The sequence below is a fragment of the Eretmochelys imbricata genome, chromosome 2 (genome assembly GCF_965152235.1).
Source record: "Eretmochelys imbricata isolate rEreImb1 chromosome 2, rEreImb1.hap1, whole genome shotgun sequence".
NCBI lineage: Eukaryota > Metazoa > Chordata > Testudines > Cheloniidae > Eretmochelys > Eretmochelys imbricata.
The window spans coordinates 254,255,025-254,271,944 of NC_135573.1; the positions used below are offsets into that span (position 1 = coordinate 254,255,025).

Consider the following 16,920-nt stretch of genomic DNA (forward strand, 5'->3'; position numbering starts at 1 on the left):
TAAGATGAAGCAAGCCTTCTATTATAAGGCTGATGTTCAGCCTCCTCTAATGTGGCAAAAAAACCAAAACAAACCAGTTGAAATTTGACAGGCTGCATCCTGTTATGAAAGAGAATTTTTAAGCCTTTTGCAAAATTAAAATTTTTTTTGAAGTTTTTTGGATTCACGTTTTTGGACTGGTTGAACTTTTAAAAAATCCTTTTAATGTTTTTATATCTGTGTGTATACACACTGATAATTAAGAGTTCAGTCTTACCCCAAAATGGTAATAAGAACATAAAAACGGTCATACTGGGTCAGACCAAAGGTCTGTCTAGCCCAGTATCCTATCTTCTGACAGTGGCCAATGCCAGGTGCCCCAGAGGGAATGAATAGAACAAGTAATCATCAAGTGATCCATCCCCTGTCACTCATTCCCAAACACCTGCATGAAGACAAAGAAAATCTGGACGGCTCCAATGGGCCGGAGTGATAATGAGTGTGTAGTTGGTAGGGAGAAATATGGTGGATACGTTACTTTCCATTTCCACACTCTTTAACATTTAAGGTTGTTTTTTTTTAATACATATGATGGATTGCTGTACATATTAAGTCTGAAATTGTCACTCATACATTTAGGGCCTAAGCCACAACCAAAACCATTACTGAAATCAATTAGATTTTGGGCGATAAAGAATGCAGCTTTGGGCCTTTCTGGTGTTTGGGTTTACCTTTCAATATGCCTGTCTCAAAGCTCCTAGGATCCCCTATTTTGCTCCCCAACTCAGACCCGGTACAGCATCTGCTACCCAAGCAGGACTGGATGGGATTTCTTCAGAGCCAGTGAGTGATCCTGAATTGAGTTAAGGGGCCACTGTTTAGCAGCATTAGGTACTTGCTCCTTCCTATCCTGTTTCCACCATACTTAACATTCTACCTCCATGATGCTTTCATGGGGCATAAAATTGTGAATGAAAACAGTGTTTCCAGCATGGCAATACATAGACAGGCAGGGCTGTTTGGCCTGAGCACAGGCCTGGGAGCCAAGAGCTCTCCAATTCTAATCTCAGCCCTTTCATTAACTTCCTCTATGGGTTTGTGCAAATCAGACCCTCCCTGCTTCAATTTCCTCGTCTGAAAAGTTGGGATAATACTTACTTATGTGCATCACAGAAGTGCTTGAGGGAATTAATTAATGTGTGTAAAGTGCTGTGGAGATGAAAATGTTAAATGTTGTTTTAATATATTAATTATAACTGTATATAAAATCCAGGGGATAGACTTTCTCCTTCAGAATATGAGTAATTCCCATTAATTATAATGTTAAAACGTTAGGGAAAGAACACAGCAATAAAAAGTAAGCAATTTGCTACTACAATTTAAGCTCTCCCCTTCCCAAAATTATTTTGTTTACATCACATTTTTATGACTTTTGCTATTCTATTAACCTTCAGTTGTTTGTTTTACTTTGCCTCCATAAAGATTGCTAGCAGAACTGTATTAAGGTTCTGACTGTGTCAGCATTCTGGTTGTAAACCCCTGTTTTTAAGACATTAATAACTTCTGAGCTGTAACCTAACACAGAAGGAAAATGCTCAGACGATTTTCAAAAATATATATTTTCAAAAATAAACCAACCATTTACTGTTTCACTATAGTGCAAAACAACTAAGTTTTGTTTTGCAATAATGGATAACAAATGTTTTACGAAATTACAGTATATCAGAAAGATACCAGTATGTATGGCAGGAGCACTGTTCCTTTACACAATAAAAACAGATCAAACTAGAGGGGCTGCAGCATAATGAAGAATCTGGCTCATAGCATCTAAAGTTTTAAATTATTTTGAACACTGTTGGTTTAAAACCCAAATGTGTTAACATTGTAATAGCTTCAAAGCTTGTCTAGATTAGGATTAAAGATGTATTAGTAGTAGTAAAAAGAACAGTAGTACTTGTGGCACCTTAGAGACTAACAAATTTATTAGAGCATAAGCTTTCGTGGACTACAGCTCACTTCATCTGAAGCATAGAATGCAACATATAGTAAGAAGATATATAGATATACACACACACACACATACAGATAAGTTGGAAGTTGCCATACAAACTGTGAGAGGCTACTTCGTTAAGATGAGCTATTATCAGCAGGAGAAAAAAAAACTTTTGTAGTGATAATCAAGATGGCCCATTTAGACAGTTGACAAGAAGGTGTGAGGATACTTAACTTAGGGAAATAGATTCAATATGTGTAATGACCCAGCCACTCCCAGTCTCTATTCAAACCCAAGCTAATGGTATCTAGTTTGCATATTAATTCAAGCTCAGCAGTTTCTTGTTGGAGTCTGTTTTTGAAGCTTTTCTGTTGCAAAATTGCCACCCTTAAATCTTTTACTGAGTGGCCAGAGAGGTTGAAGTGTTCTCCTACCAGTTTTTGAATGTTATGATTCCTGATGTCAGATTTGTGTCCATTTATTCTTTTACGTAGAGACTGTCCGGTTTGGCCAATGTACATGGCAGAGGCACATGATGGCATATATCACATTGGTAGATGTGCAGGTGAACGAGCCCCTGATGGCGTGGCGAATGTGATTAGGTCCTATGATGGCGTCTCTTGAATAAATATGTGGACAGAGTTGGCATCGGGCTTTGTTGCAAGGATAGGTTCCTGGGTTAGTGTTTTTGTTGTGTGGTGTGTGGTTGCTGGAGAGTATTTGCTTCAGGGTGGGGTAGTAAGCATCCTTCAGTCTCGAGAGACCATGGATATGCGCCCCTGAGAGGTAAAGAATTTGCTCAGTTGGTTTTATGGCAGCTGTAACTGAAGAGATCCACTTGAGAGAGACAGACATGTTCTAACACATTTGAAAAGTCAAATGTGGACCAGACACACACTGCCTTTGATATGTGATAAGCCTATGGGGAGCCTAGGCTCAAACTCAGTAACCTTAATGCATGTTCAAGTATACACTGCCTTGCCTACAGTAGACTTAAAACGTTATCTAACACATTCTAACATCATACCTTTAACTCCTAGTCTAGACAAGGTCTTAGTATATTAATACATACACTATATATTAGTATAAACTAGTCTATACTATACCTAGTACAGACTAAAGGAGCTATTAGAAACCTTTTGTGGCGGCAGATTAAATAGTCTAAATACACAGATGTTCCTACATTATGCCATATCATATCAATGTAATGGGAGTTACAGCCCTGTCTGGGGTAGAACAGATTTTTCTCCTAGACCTTAATGACTCATCCTTTTGTGCTGACGTAGTTCATTGATCTCAGAATATTAGCATGCCAGTATCCTGCTAGGCTAGCTCACAGTTGTTATACAGACAAAACTGCACAGGATCGTTTCAGGGGACAAGACAAGATGTCACGTTCATTGTAACACAATTTGATTTATGACCAATAACTAATATCTAATACCTATGTATACACAGACACACAAACACACACACCAAATGTTCTGCAGCTGCTGTATAGTTACCAGTCCTGAATGTAGCTTGAGTTCGTGGCTTGGGTTCGTAGCTTGTGGCGGCTAACTGGCCAGGAAAGCCAGGCACAAGGAAGGGCTGGGTCTCTGTTGGGCATGCACCAATGCCCTTCCATGTTTCATAGATTCCATAGATTCCAAAGCCAGAAGGGAGCACTGCAATCATTTAGTGTGCCCTCCTGTATAATAGAAGCCATAGAACTTCCCAAAAAATAATTCGTACAGCATATCTTTTTGGAAAATCATCAATCTTGATTTTAAAATTATCAGCAATGGAGAATTCACCGTGATCCTTGCTAAGTTGTTCTGATGGTTAATTACTCTCACTGTTAAAAATGTAAGCCTTATTTTCAGTCTGAATTTGTCTAACTTCAGCTTCTGGCCATTGGATCATTTTATACCTTTCTCTACTAGATTGAAGAGCCCACTATTAAATATTTGTTTTCCATGTAGATACTAACAGACTGTAATCAAGTCATCCCTGAGCCTTCTTTTTGTTAAGCTAAATAGATGGAGCTTCTTTCAGTCTATCACAATAAGGCATGTTTTCTAATCCTTTAATCATTCTCGTGGCTGTTCTCTGAACCCTCACCAATTTATCTATATTCTTCTTGAATTGTGCACACCAGAACTGGACACAGTATTCCAGGAGTGGTTACACCAGTTCCAAACACACAGTTAAAATAACTTCTCAACTCCTACTTGAAATTCTCCTATTAATGCATCCAAGGATGGCACTAGCCCTCTGGCCACAGTGTCACACTGGGAGCTCATGTACAGCTGATTATCCACCACAATCCCCAAATCGTTTTCAATCACCGCTTCCCAAGACAGTGTCCCCCATCATATAAGTGTGGCCTACATTTCTTTGTTCCTAGATGTATTTAGCCATATTAAAATGCATATTGTATGCTTGCAGCCAGCTTATCAAGCGATCCAGGTCACTCTTTATCAGTGACCCGGTCCTCATTATTTATTGCTTCCCTAATTTTTGTGTCATCTACAAACTTTATCAGTGATGATTTTATGTTTTCTTCCAGGTCATTAATGAAAATGTTATAATAGCTTAGGGCCAAGAACCAATCCCCGTGGGACCTCACTAGAAACATGCCCTATGATATTGCTATGACAATCAATACCCTTTTGGACTTCCAGCTATATATAATTTATATCCTTTTTAATTAAAAAATAAACCAGATTTCTGTAACTAATTCCCTGATCCTACAAAAACATGCTTTATTACTAGTTTAGTCCTATCAATATTAATTTTTCTCCTGAAATGTATGTATTCTTTATTGGAAGTTTTACTTTCATAGTAGGGCCACCACTTGTCTGGGTTTTCCCAGAATTTTTTTTGTTTGTTTTGTTTGTTTTTGTGAGGTAGCTGTCCTGGGAAGTCTGCAAGGGTACTCAGTTTTATTGGCTCAGGATTATCCCAGATGTCTTGTTTTTTTGTAACTCAGAGATGGCAACCTTATTTCACAACTTTTTCTCCATGGTAAATATTTTTGTTAAGATACACGTCAGTGGTGTTCTTCATTCCGACAAGTTTACTTTTCGTTCTTCCAAATGGGTGTCATCTGCTATGTGACGGGGGGCGGGGGGGTAGGTGTCCCCCTTGACCTTGCTCCTCCTCCCAGAATTTTCACAGCTCCTTACCAGCTGGAGCTGTGATAGCTCCCCACAGAACTGCAGCGGCCACTATAGGCACTGGGTTATATTTGTTTGAGTTGGGGTGACACCTTAATGGTTTTGGGGTTCTTTTTTAAACAAACAAAAAAAATTTGGTAAGAAGCACATTTTACCCTGATCAATATCAAGACAACTGATATAAAAGGAAAATTGTAAGGGGGGGGGTTAAGCACAGCTGAAATAAAAGATATAATTAAAATGCTGTGGATGTTCTGAAGTATTGCTACTTAGTGTATGCAGTATTGGTGGTTTATATGGCTGATCAGCTACAATATTCATTGTGGTATATATTCATAATATTTCACCATTACAAAAAACAACACACAAGTTGTTTGGAGTTAAACTTGACACAGTGTCCTCATGGTGGTCTTTCTTATGACCAAGAATTGGACACTCCTACTTTCTGAGCAAATGAGGGTTCATATTAAAGTCCACTGGAAGGGGTTTGTTTAGGGGTAGAAAGCAGTCACCCAACCCCCCTGAGGCTCTTATTTTCCTTCTTTGTAGCTGCCATGCAGAACTGTGCTAGAATTGTTAAGGTTCTGTACTCCCTTCTCAACCCTTAACTCTCACTAACACACATTTTGAGGTGTTCCCTAGTTTTTGTGCATGTTATTCTGCTGGAAAGCAAGAAATATTGAATGCCTTAGTCCTCTGTCCGCCTTCTCCTTGGAAGACTTCCTCACCTTCAGGAGCCAGTGCCTGTGACTGGGAGCCAAATGAACCTTAGTATTCTCTACATGGTTGCTATGACTCCTTTGAAGCACCATGCTCTGCATCATGGAGCATTTCTAACGTCTACTAGCATCTGCTGCCACAGCTCAGCAAGGGATAGAGAACCTACTTCTAAGGAGAAGGAATGCTTCCTTTGAAGCTCTACAGCAGAGAGAAGCCTGGTTTCCTTCTGAGCCCTGCAGACAAATAAGTCAGTAGCTGTCCAAGGAAAAGGCAGTTAAATAAGAGGGTAGAGATGAATAGAGACAACCATTAAGAACTAAAATGAAAACTCCGAGGAAGAGGCAGAAGGGGTTAGGTAACAAGGTAAGCAGAAGAACTCAGTCCCCCTGGACCTGTCTCTGCCAGTTGCTAGCAATCCGTGATTTTGGGCCACAAAAAGTATATGCTAATTCAGAAGGTTGATAATGTAAACTTTATTTACATTACCCTGTCTCAGCCAGTGTGATTTATGCTGAACATTTCTAAAGCATCCACACTTTAGTGACTAACAACTTCAGGCTATTCATTTTCTAAATTATAGACTATGAAGCCAGAAAGACTCATTATGATCATCTAGTCTATCCTCTTGCATAATAAAAGCCATATACTTTCACCCTTTAATTCCTGCATCAAGACCATAACTTCTGATTAAGCGCAAGAGCATTTCATTTAAAAAGAAACCCAATCTGGATTTAAAGACTTCAAATGATGAAGAATCTATCCCATCCCTTGGTAAACTTTTCCAGTGGTTAATTACCCTTACTTTAAAAAATGTGTACTTTATATGAACAGACTTAGAAAAGTGGAGGTAAAATAAGAACCTTAAAATATTTTGCACCTGGTCATTAATGTGGAAAAGACCTGCTGTATTTAAACAAGCTATAGCACCTGTGTAGCAGAAACTCATAAAGAAAATGGAATGATCACTTTAAAAGGGGCTGTCCAAACTTTGTCCAACAGTACAGTAACTTACCAGGAGCATGAAGACTACTCCACTTGTTCCATTTGTCCAAAATCCGGTCCCCACACTCCTTACAGCTTCATTTACCACAGCATCTCTGTTTCATGAGTACAGAATAGGACAGATGACACTCATCTTTATCTTTACTTCAGAGAAATGGGGCCTGCACAGACAACAGTCTGACATGCAGTGTAACCAGGCCCCCTGGCATCAAGCTGGACCACTGCATGCTGGGACTTGCTGAATGTTGTGGGCCCGCTGTAATGCTGGGGTCTGACTCTTGTGTGTCTCACAGTGCCACAGCCAGGCTGGGACCCTCGCTGTCCTGGGAGGCTGGGCCTACAGTAGGTGTGAAAGGCATGTTGTGGGAGGTGGAGGATGGGGTCTCCAGGCACACCAGGACCCGGGACACGCCTGGGAGGGCAGGGACTGCAGCGGGGACTGGTCTGCAGGACAGCCTGAGAAAGACATGCCTCGTGAAGGTGGCCCACCCTTGGCAGTGGGGAGGTGGGATCCAGCATCCCCCGCTAGACAGCGGTGGGACTGGCTGCTCACGGCCGCCTTAGAAGGTAAATATATCGGACACTACCAACGCCGGCTGTCGGGGGAAGGGCTTCCTCCTGGCAGGTTACCTTACCCCGACCCTGGGAAGAATGGCAGGCGGCTTTAACAGCCCGCCCTCGCCTTGCAGGCTGGACAGGGAAAGGTGGATGGCTTGACCCAGGGTGCAAGTAGCAATAGCACAACCACCGGTCTCTCCTCCCCCCCCTCCCGCTCTCTGTGTGAATGGTAGTTACCTTCCCTCCTGTGTAGAGCAGCCTGCTTGATTGCTGCAAAACGGAATGTTCCAAATCCCGGTCAGGCCCCAGAAAGGGGGACCGTGAGGAGGAAGGGGTGGAACTTTCTCACCGAAAGGTTCTTTTGGCTGCCTGTGGAATCTAACGGACGTAAACGGCAGCTCGCTGACTTGAAGGATGCTGAGGAGACGCGAGACCTCCCACGTCACAGGCCAGCGGCCTCTCCAAAGGACAGAGTCCTACCCGGCCTGGCTGTAAAGGGTTAATGGGCTGGGAGCAGCCGCCGGGGGTGGGTGGGGGAGGTCCCGCCTCCTCCCCTCCCCCAGTGCGTGTAGGAGACAGCACAAATCGAGCCCCGTCAGGCTGGAGGGTGATCCCCTCCCTCATCCCCACACGGACTCGGGCTAGCAGCCGCCCTCCGCGTCCGCCCGGCGGCTACTCCCCTCCGTCAGACCGGCTCAGCCTCTGCCACGCCGGGCTGCGTCCGATGCCGCCGCGGGTCCGGTAGGTCCGCGCCTGGATGCTGATCCCCTTCTCCGTTTTCCCCCTTCCGCAGGCGGCGGCAGCTGCGGCGGCTCCGGCTTCTCCTCAGCCCCCGGCCGCCTCTGAAGGGATGCTGGAGAAACTAGAGCTCGACGATGAAGGTAAGTCGGAGGCGCCTGCCGCGGAGCAGCGACTGACGGACAGACACTCCCCTAGCTCCGGGCATAGCTGCCCGCTGCAGGCTCCGGGGCTCGCTCCTGGCCCTGCTGCTGGGGGGGCCGGACGGAGACGCCAGCATCCCCCGGGGGGGCGGGAAGCCGAGACAGTCGGGTCTCCCCGGCGACGCGTGCTCGCCCGCCCGCCAGCCCGCTGGGGGCTGCCCCGCACCCTGCTGCCTGTGCCCTTGGAAAGGGGCGAGGCGGGTCGCTGGGTTACAGCCGACCCTGCCCCCAGACTCGGCCCAGCTCGTGCGGGGCGTGGGGCGATCGCTGCGTGGGGACCCGGCCCGAGTGTTCCGTTCGCACGCTGGGCGCTTCACAGCAGATGGCCACTCAGGCGAGCAAATGCCGCTCTTCGTCACCCTCTCCTGTGGTGGGATCCTTCGTCGCCCTTCCTTGATCTGTTTTTCCAGTTATCGCTGGGCCCAGTTCTGTATGTGGGGTGGAGGAGGATGAAAACCTGGACACGCGTAGGTTGGTTTTTTTTTGCTTTTAAAGAACTGTTGTATATCCTGGTGATAACATGTACCGTAGACCTTGACCTCTAGATGACAAAATTGGGAATATTGTACCAGATGGGGGCAAGTATTAGAAAAAGTCAGTGTTCACAGAACAGACTTATCTCTGCCAGCTTTTCTTTGGTGTTGCTTCCTATTTAGCTCCTAATTAGATGACTGACAAATAGTTAACTCAGGTAGGATTTGAGCCTCTGACTTATTTACATGTCTTGCAGGCACTACGCTGTTTTGTAAAGGAGTTTATTCTCCTCCATAATTTTGAGCAGATCTATAAGCTTGTGCCTTTTTGAAGGGGACTGTGTTGAAAACTTAAGATAGTAGTTTTTAGACATGATGGCCCTTTCATAGTGAATGGCCATAGAAATCTAATTTTCACATTTAATATTTTAAAGTAGCTAAAACTTCATAGGCTTTTTATTTGCAGAACATGTAGTAATATATCTTTTAAAACTTTGGAAATAATAGGCTGAGTCATTTATAGTAAAAAAAAAAAATGGTTCTTTTTGATAGCTATTCCTTTCTGTAGCTGATATTGCTGTTGAATGTAATTAACCACAAACCTCATTTTAAATTCCTTTATGACTTTTAAAGGTTTTTCTTGCGTCCTACTGACTTGACTGCTTGTCTAAGAGCTTCTTACTCTATAACTTTTAAAGCAAAGGTAGGCCAGTCAAATGGACTCATGCCTTTTTTGTCTTGGTGAAGCCTTACAAGAACAATAAAATTTGCAGCTTCAGTATGATTTATTTAACATGAATGTTGGATGTAAGGAATTCCGTCTCTAATTTGTACTATCCTTCCCCAATTTAATATCAATAATTTCTGACCACATCTGTACCTTTCATGTACTTGATTGACTTCCTCTTATCTTCAGGTTGGAGAGTTAAACCAGTCTGTCCTAAACTTGTCTTATTGATCTGCTACAAATATTCAGTTTTGGGGAAATGTAAATAAATCACCTTTGTTTGTTTACTGTCTACTTTAATAGTAGTCAGAGTAGCAAGGACAGATTCTTCTGCTGGGATAAGAGTATAGTTGGATTGATTAACAATATTGCTGGGTGGGTTAAGGGAACCACTGTTGTGGCCCCTTGTGGCATGTAGTAGTTTCTGATTAAGTGAGCTGTAGCTCATGAAAGCTTATGTCTAATAAATTTGTTAGTCTCTAAGGTGCCACAACTACTCCTTTTCTTTTTAATAGTATATCGTAATATCCTGAGGTGGATGTCCGGTCTAAACAAAAACTCATTTACACAAGATAGTACAGATTACTGTGATAGAATAATTTATTTTCCAGTGCACATGTCAGATTATAAAATATGAATTCACGGTCAATCATTCTCACTATTTGCAAACTTCTGTTCTATTGTGGTATTTCTTGGAATGTTATTTTTCCTCCATCAAACTGAAGTTATGTATGTGACTGTTCTTTTGAGTTGGTATATAAGTTTGAGAGTTTTGCTTTGTTTTAATTTGTTGTATATTGGTTTTGGAATTTCAGAGGCAGCATGTTCCTCCATTGGTGGACAGTGCACTTAATAGCAAACCCTGACCCCAATCAGAGGCATTTGCTGTCTTCTTAGGGAATCTATCTAGCATTTGGCTGGAAGGATAGTGATCAAAACATGGGCATTAAGAATGCTACTTATATAAAATAGGGGTATGTTCAGTGTAGACAATTTTGATAAAACTAACAGCCCATACGTTAGAGCAAAACTTATTTCATTGTTACAATATGTCTTCATATGTGAAGTCAATACATAGAGAAGCCCAAAGACAGTGGGATGCAGATGGAAGTGTTCACAGTGCATATATTTTTGACCTCAGTCTTGCTCTTGTTGCTATGATTGAAGTTGTGTTAATGTTAGGGAAGGGAGGAGAAAAAATTTTCTGGTTATTTGGTAGATGAGACGTACTGAGTGGTAAGGTGGTTCAGAAACAAAAGGCCTTCAAGAATGTGATTAGATTTTATGCTGTGGATGCAGTTTTATCATATTTGGGGTTCTGTCTTGTCACATTTCAAGCCCTCTCTCTATAACCTATGAAATGACGTGTTTTAATTAAAAACTTGTTTTCTAGCTGCTATTATAGATTGATCTAGCTTTGTATTTCACATATGGCTAGCTTCCCCAACAGTATGTCCACCAACAGGTAACTATCTGGTATATCAAATTACGGAACCGAATGTTTAATAGAAAGTAACCATCAAAAACAAGGCCTCAAAATAGTCTTATTCCAGAATGGATCTGGCTTGTGATTCTCTTGAAAGCCTACACAAATGAGAGAGAATTTAACTGGCATTTTAATTTAAAGGAAATTAATTCACATTATTTGAAACTAATTGTTTAAACTGAAGGGTGGGGGGAAGTGAAATGCTGCTTAGAATACAAACCTTTCTTTTAACTGCATTTTGTCTCATGGGGTGGTATGTTGCTTTGCAGAATCTGGTTTCTCAGAAGGGATGGTCTGTAAGTAAAATGGACAGGACATAGACTCAAAAACAGCACACTTGTATCTGGAAAATTTTGTACCTACTAGTGTTACAATTAACACATAAGATACCTATCCCTGAGAGAGAAATGTAGGTTCTTCCTTCTCCCTACCCTCTTCCGCTGCTCTACTCCCCCCGCCCCCTCCTCCTCGCTTGTTCACTTTGGACATTTGACTGGACTCTCTATTGTTTCACTTTGTTGGTCAGTTGCAGATCCTGTCTTTTGCAATAGAATGATGCCATAATTCTTGTATTGAGTGCTCTTACTCAGTCTTTTCAAGAGAGTGTTTACTAGTATTAGCTGCAGTGGAGCTTAAACACAATAGCCAGCACATCAATATATACATAGAAGGGAAGGAGAGGAAGAAAGAGGTGGGCCAAAATATGTTTAGTTTGCTTGGATCTGCCCAAAAGACCCTTCTAAACATCAGTAAGAGAACAAAGAAACTTTTTTAATTATTAATAAGAGTTGTTTACTAGAAAGCTCAGGACATGCTGTTTAAATGCTGATTTCTCTCTCAGAAAATGGACGTTGAATTAAAATATTTTTAACTAGTTAAGATCAGTGTCCTTTTAGCAGGGATTGGAAATGAGACCACTGAAGTAGGTTTTCTTATCTTTCATACTGTTACTTTTTTGGGAGGCAGTTCTTTGTTACTGTCAAAAATGTGACAAAGCTGATGTGTGCCTGTACCTAATAATAAACACACACACACCTGCTGTTACATCAAAGTGGATTCCTTGGTTTGTTTCACACATAGTTTTGGGTTGACTTCTGAAACTTCAGGACAGATCATGGATTGCATAGCTCCTCGAAAAGAAAAGAATAAACACGCTGCTCCTCAACTGCTTTCTGTATGGGATCAGTGTCAAGAGATAGTAGGTCTGGGGTTTATTTTTGTTTTTTTGCAAAGGCAGGGGAGGGAGGAGGCTGGGGAAGAGCTAGTAGAAGGAATTTGTTTTTGTGTATTTAACAGAAAAACTTCAGATTTTTACCACCACATTTTGAGTCACTGGGTAGCTTCATTTTGTTACAGATGGAAATGTCTGAGATCTAGTTGTTTTTTTTTTCCTTTTAAAATAACTGTTAGCATTATTGGTTGAAACGATACCATGACACTAATCTAATCTGAATTTTCTTCACCCCCCATCTCTAAAATTCTTTAGGCTACAGAAGTTACCTTAGTTTCAGTATTTACATCACAGATATCAACCATATACCTGTCAGCTGTAGTAATTTGGTTGGTTCAGCATTGTAACTGTACCTTGGGTAACTGGTTCTACTGCAGTGTTGGCTCACAGCCATCTCTTTACCATCTTATCCACCAGCACAATTTAAAGAAAATAAAGTGGCAGCACTGAGTATACAAAAAGCTGCAGTTGTTTTTTCCAGGCTATCTCATCCCAGATTAAAGGCTAGGAACAAATTTTTGTCATGTGGGGCTCATACTAAGGGTGTGGTGGAAGGAAGGGTATAGTGAGGGAGAAGAAAAGAGCCATTTAAAGAAAATCTTGGGTTAACTCTTCCTACTTCAGGTCAGGTCTTTTTCAACCTTCTCCTTTGAACTATTACATCTTTGGTATGTTCAGGTGTCTTTCGTTGACTGCTTCAGATTCACTTTAAAAAAAAAAAAAAAAGCTTTTGTGCTGACATGGAGCTTTGTCTGTACTTCAACACTACAGTGAATGCTCATGATGCACTTGTGCAGCCCAGAATGAACACTGGAATGGTGGTTTTTAATCTTATAACTAGGCTCTAAGCTTAGACAGAACTATATTGCTATCGCGTCCAGATCAACACAGTGTTACAGTGGCTGGCCTTCCATTCCAGCAAGGTGGAAGGGATTCGCTTTCTAGACTGTCCAACAGGGTTTCTGCAGAACAGTACATGGCCCAGGAGCTAAATATACTTTGTCCACAGCACTTCTAGCCTAGGAAGTGAGTGCCCAGATTTAGAAGTTGAACCCATGTTTGTTGTATGGTAATGCTTGCAACTGCTGTAGGATCACTGAGCTTGTCCATTACTGATTATTGTGGATCAATATTAAACCTTTTAGACCCTGACACTTAAGTTTTTAGGAGGTTTTATGTGTGTCTAAAGAGTTGGTACTATACAATCTGCATTTCTAATCTTCCCACCAAAGCTGCTCAGTGTTGCCCAGCTGTATCTCCTGTTTCCTTTCCTACACACCCACCTCTTGCACTATGTTCTCCCAATTTCTTCTTCCCTTTTGATGACACCCTCTTGTCTATTTATGAGACTATATCTCTTTCATGGTGTTTCCTATGCATGGAGTAGCCTCCTACATACAGCCTGTAGTATGCCAAACAACCTCTCCTCTCCTACAAGTTCTTCCTTAAATCTGTCTGTTAACCTTTCACCACTAACTGTCATCCCTTTTTCACGTCTCTGCTCGTAATACTTTAACTTGGCTCATGTTGTAATAACCCACTTCAGTTGTTGGGGGAGGCTGTAATACTGTTATAGGAAAGGTGGCAACAAAATGAATATTATAGGTTATTGACTCATTGCACAAAACTACATTAAGATAGAGTCAAGCATTCAAAAGTTTGGAAAAGGCAGAGTTACAGTTGCCTGTGCAACCTTAATTTGGCCTCCTTGTGTGTATGTATTATGATATACTCTCTAATTCCATGATCATACTGTTCTCCTCCCGCCCCCCCGGACTCCTGACTCATTCAGTGCACAGGATAGACCTGCTCTGAGGATGCATCAGGGTTATATAGTGATGGAATCTATCTGAAGGGCCCCTGCTTCATTTGTTGCAGAAGTTGGTAGATAGGGAGTTAGTGAGGCAGGGGATTATGAAAGAGAAAGGAAGATCTCCTAATTAAGGTAGTTGAATGTGCTACCCTGGGGAACTGGATTCTCTGTGGCCGTAGCAAGGTAGTTGCTATGTTATGCCAGGCAAGTTCCTTCAATCACCCTTTCAGAGGTGGTCACTAATTGGATGTTCCTCATTTTATGGTGTTCTGGGATCTGATTTGCAGAAGTGCTGAGAACTCACAGCAGCAGTTGAAGTCAGTAGGAATTGTGCTTTGAGCATACAAAGTGCTATATAATGTTACGTTCTCTGAAAAATTAGGTCCCAAGTGCCTCAGGTTGGGCACCCAAAATTAGTGGATACTTTTGATCTTAATCTGTCTCAGCTCACCATCTGTAAAATGGGGATAAGTACAACACTGCTATGAGATGAGGGGTTGATAAGATATATTAACTAATGTTAATGAAGCACTCCAATACTTGATGATCACCCCAGAAAAGCCCATGAGGAAATTAATAATTTTGCCTTCAGAGAAGAGTTTGAATAGTGTGCTGTAAAGAAGGCATGGCCACACGCTGAACAGTGAGGATCAAACAAAATATTGAAGAGTGGCTCATTGAGTACCTTGCATGCTGTGCTGTGAATAAGACAGAAGGCCTGCCTCTTGCCTTCCCTCCCTCCCTCCCTCAGCTCCTTATCCGAATCTCTCTGCCTCTACAACCCATCTTATCAGATCTGTCTCTGTCCCTTCTTCCTATGCAGAGAAAGTCCTTCTTAGCCCCAGGCTGGAGCATGCCTAGTGCAGATGGAATCTTTAGGGAATCTAACTACAACACTCTTGTAAAATCTCTACAGTGCATATGCATATTAGTTTTTCAGAGGTTTACAACTCTGCCAAATTTGGGCTGACTTCCACAGGCTGACACACAGGCAACCAGCCACCTGCCAAATTTCAAGACCCTTCTCTGGGGTGCCAGAGATTCTCAGTGAAGCTGTTAGATTTTTTTAATTTTTTTTTTTATTTTTTTTTAATATGTGGAAAAATATGATCTCTCTTGCCCTAGCCTTGTTCTTGGAAACAGCTGAACAATTCTGGCTGAAATTCCCCCCCAACAAACCAACAACAACAAAAAAACAGCCTTGCATCCAGTATGGAAAACTTCAGCCCAAATGGTTAGCTTGGCAACATTATAAGCAGCTGAAAACTGTTTTATAATGGGAAGTGTTGGGCAACCTTAAAAGGAAGTGCTCTTGGGCCCCACCTGTACTTCTCACACAAACTCCCTTGAGTTTTAAAATTGCTCTGATGCATTTTGGACCAACATAATCCTTTTTTAAAAAAATTGGAAAATCATGAGTTAATCCAGTGTAGACTAAGTGATTTGTGCTTTTGTTACCTTAAAACTGGATTACTTTAATGTACTCTCTGTGGAACTTCACTTCAGATCAATCAGAAAGCTTAAAGTGGCACAGAAAACACCTGCCTTTTTGGTAAGTAGTGTTTCCTGGTAGGAGCTCACAGTGCCTGTGGTGCTTGATTTGCACTGTCCATCCATGGTCACTGGGCTGAGTTTAAGATGTTGTTTTGTTTCACTTACAAAGCTCTAATAGCGTGGGATCTGTCTACTTGAGGGATTCCCTCTCTCTGCCATACTGCTGCAGTTGTGATCTGCATAGACACTTCAAGATGGATGTCCCTTGATTTTAAGACTTTGCGGGGGAGAGGGGAGGGAATTGCAGGGGTTGACAGTTCTCTGCAGAGGGCCCTCAGCTTTGAAACCAAACTCCTTTCCTCACCCTCCACTGGTCCAAACCAGCTCAGGTCCATTGAGCTTCAGAGGCCACCGGAGAGAGGATCTATCGACTAAACACTTGGAGCAGGAGGATGTGGTGGAGGTTGACACTTGTGAGTGGGGCGTTTTGATAGGGATATTTGTTGAGAAAGGACTCTCTAATGTGGAAGGATCCTATGCCAAAAAAAACCCACCTTGAATTTTCAGAGGGTAGGTGCTGGGAGAACGGCAGCTAACATTTGTAAATGTGTTCTCTACACTAAGAGAAAAACTGTATCTGTAACTCGTGTTAAAACATCTCCTAATATGGTGCCTCTTTCCCAGTGTAGACAAGACTTGGGTCTCATCTCTTTAAAAGTTTAGCATTTGATTTTGGGATTTAAGGTTGAATAATACAGTAGAATCCAAATGCAGAAATGTTCCTTTGGGGATTCTTCACACCCCCTTCAATTCTTGGTACATGGACTTGGACTTCTTTGCACAGTGTACTCCTGGAGGAATTCTGTGCCAAAAAATTAAAAATTCTGCACACAATAGTCTAAAATTCTGCATTATATTTGTCAAAATAACACAATATAATCATGCCAGTTTCAGTTATTTTGGTAATTTATTTCAAAATACCTTTCAGTAAGTATGTCTGTAACAATACAGACAACAAAGATTCAGGAAAATGTTTTCTGACAAATAGATTCCTTACTAGGCGTATTAGTACAGAACTCTGAGTAATAATTCATTGAATCTACAATACAGAAACAAAGTTCCTGCACCCCACGGAAGCAGTGCAAAGGTTTGGAGGAATCTGGGATAATGGAGGAGCTGAGGGAGAGGGAAGTAATTGCTGGGAAGGACCCTGGGAGATGTTGGGTGTGACTGGGAGAAATATGGAACAAGTTTGGGTTTTTTTTTGGGGGGGGGGGAGGTATTGTTAGGGAGTTGGGGAGCCTCCCCCATGCAGACCCTGGCTGACCCCTAGCCTCTCTGT

General features: G+C 42.0%; 1 protein-coding gene across 4 annotated transcripts in view; it reads left to right on the forward strand.

The window, feature by feature from the left end:
* PRKAG2 (protein kinase AMP-activated non-catalytic subunit gamma 2) overlaps positions 1-16,920 on the forward strand; it is a 388,793-nt gene that overhangs the window by 282,175 nt on the left and 89,698 nt on the right. For all 4 annotated transcript variants that reach the window (XR_013344970.1, XM_077808400.1, XM_077808398.1 and 1 more), the window contains exon 5: positions 8,207-8,294. Coding sequence is in view for 3 of the 4 variants with exons in the window: in XM_077808400.1 (XP_077664526.1) it covers positions 8,207-8,294 (88 nt within the window). In the remaining variant the exon portion in view is untranslated. The remainder of the gene's footprint in view (positions 1-8,206; positions 8,295-16,920) is intronic.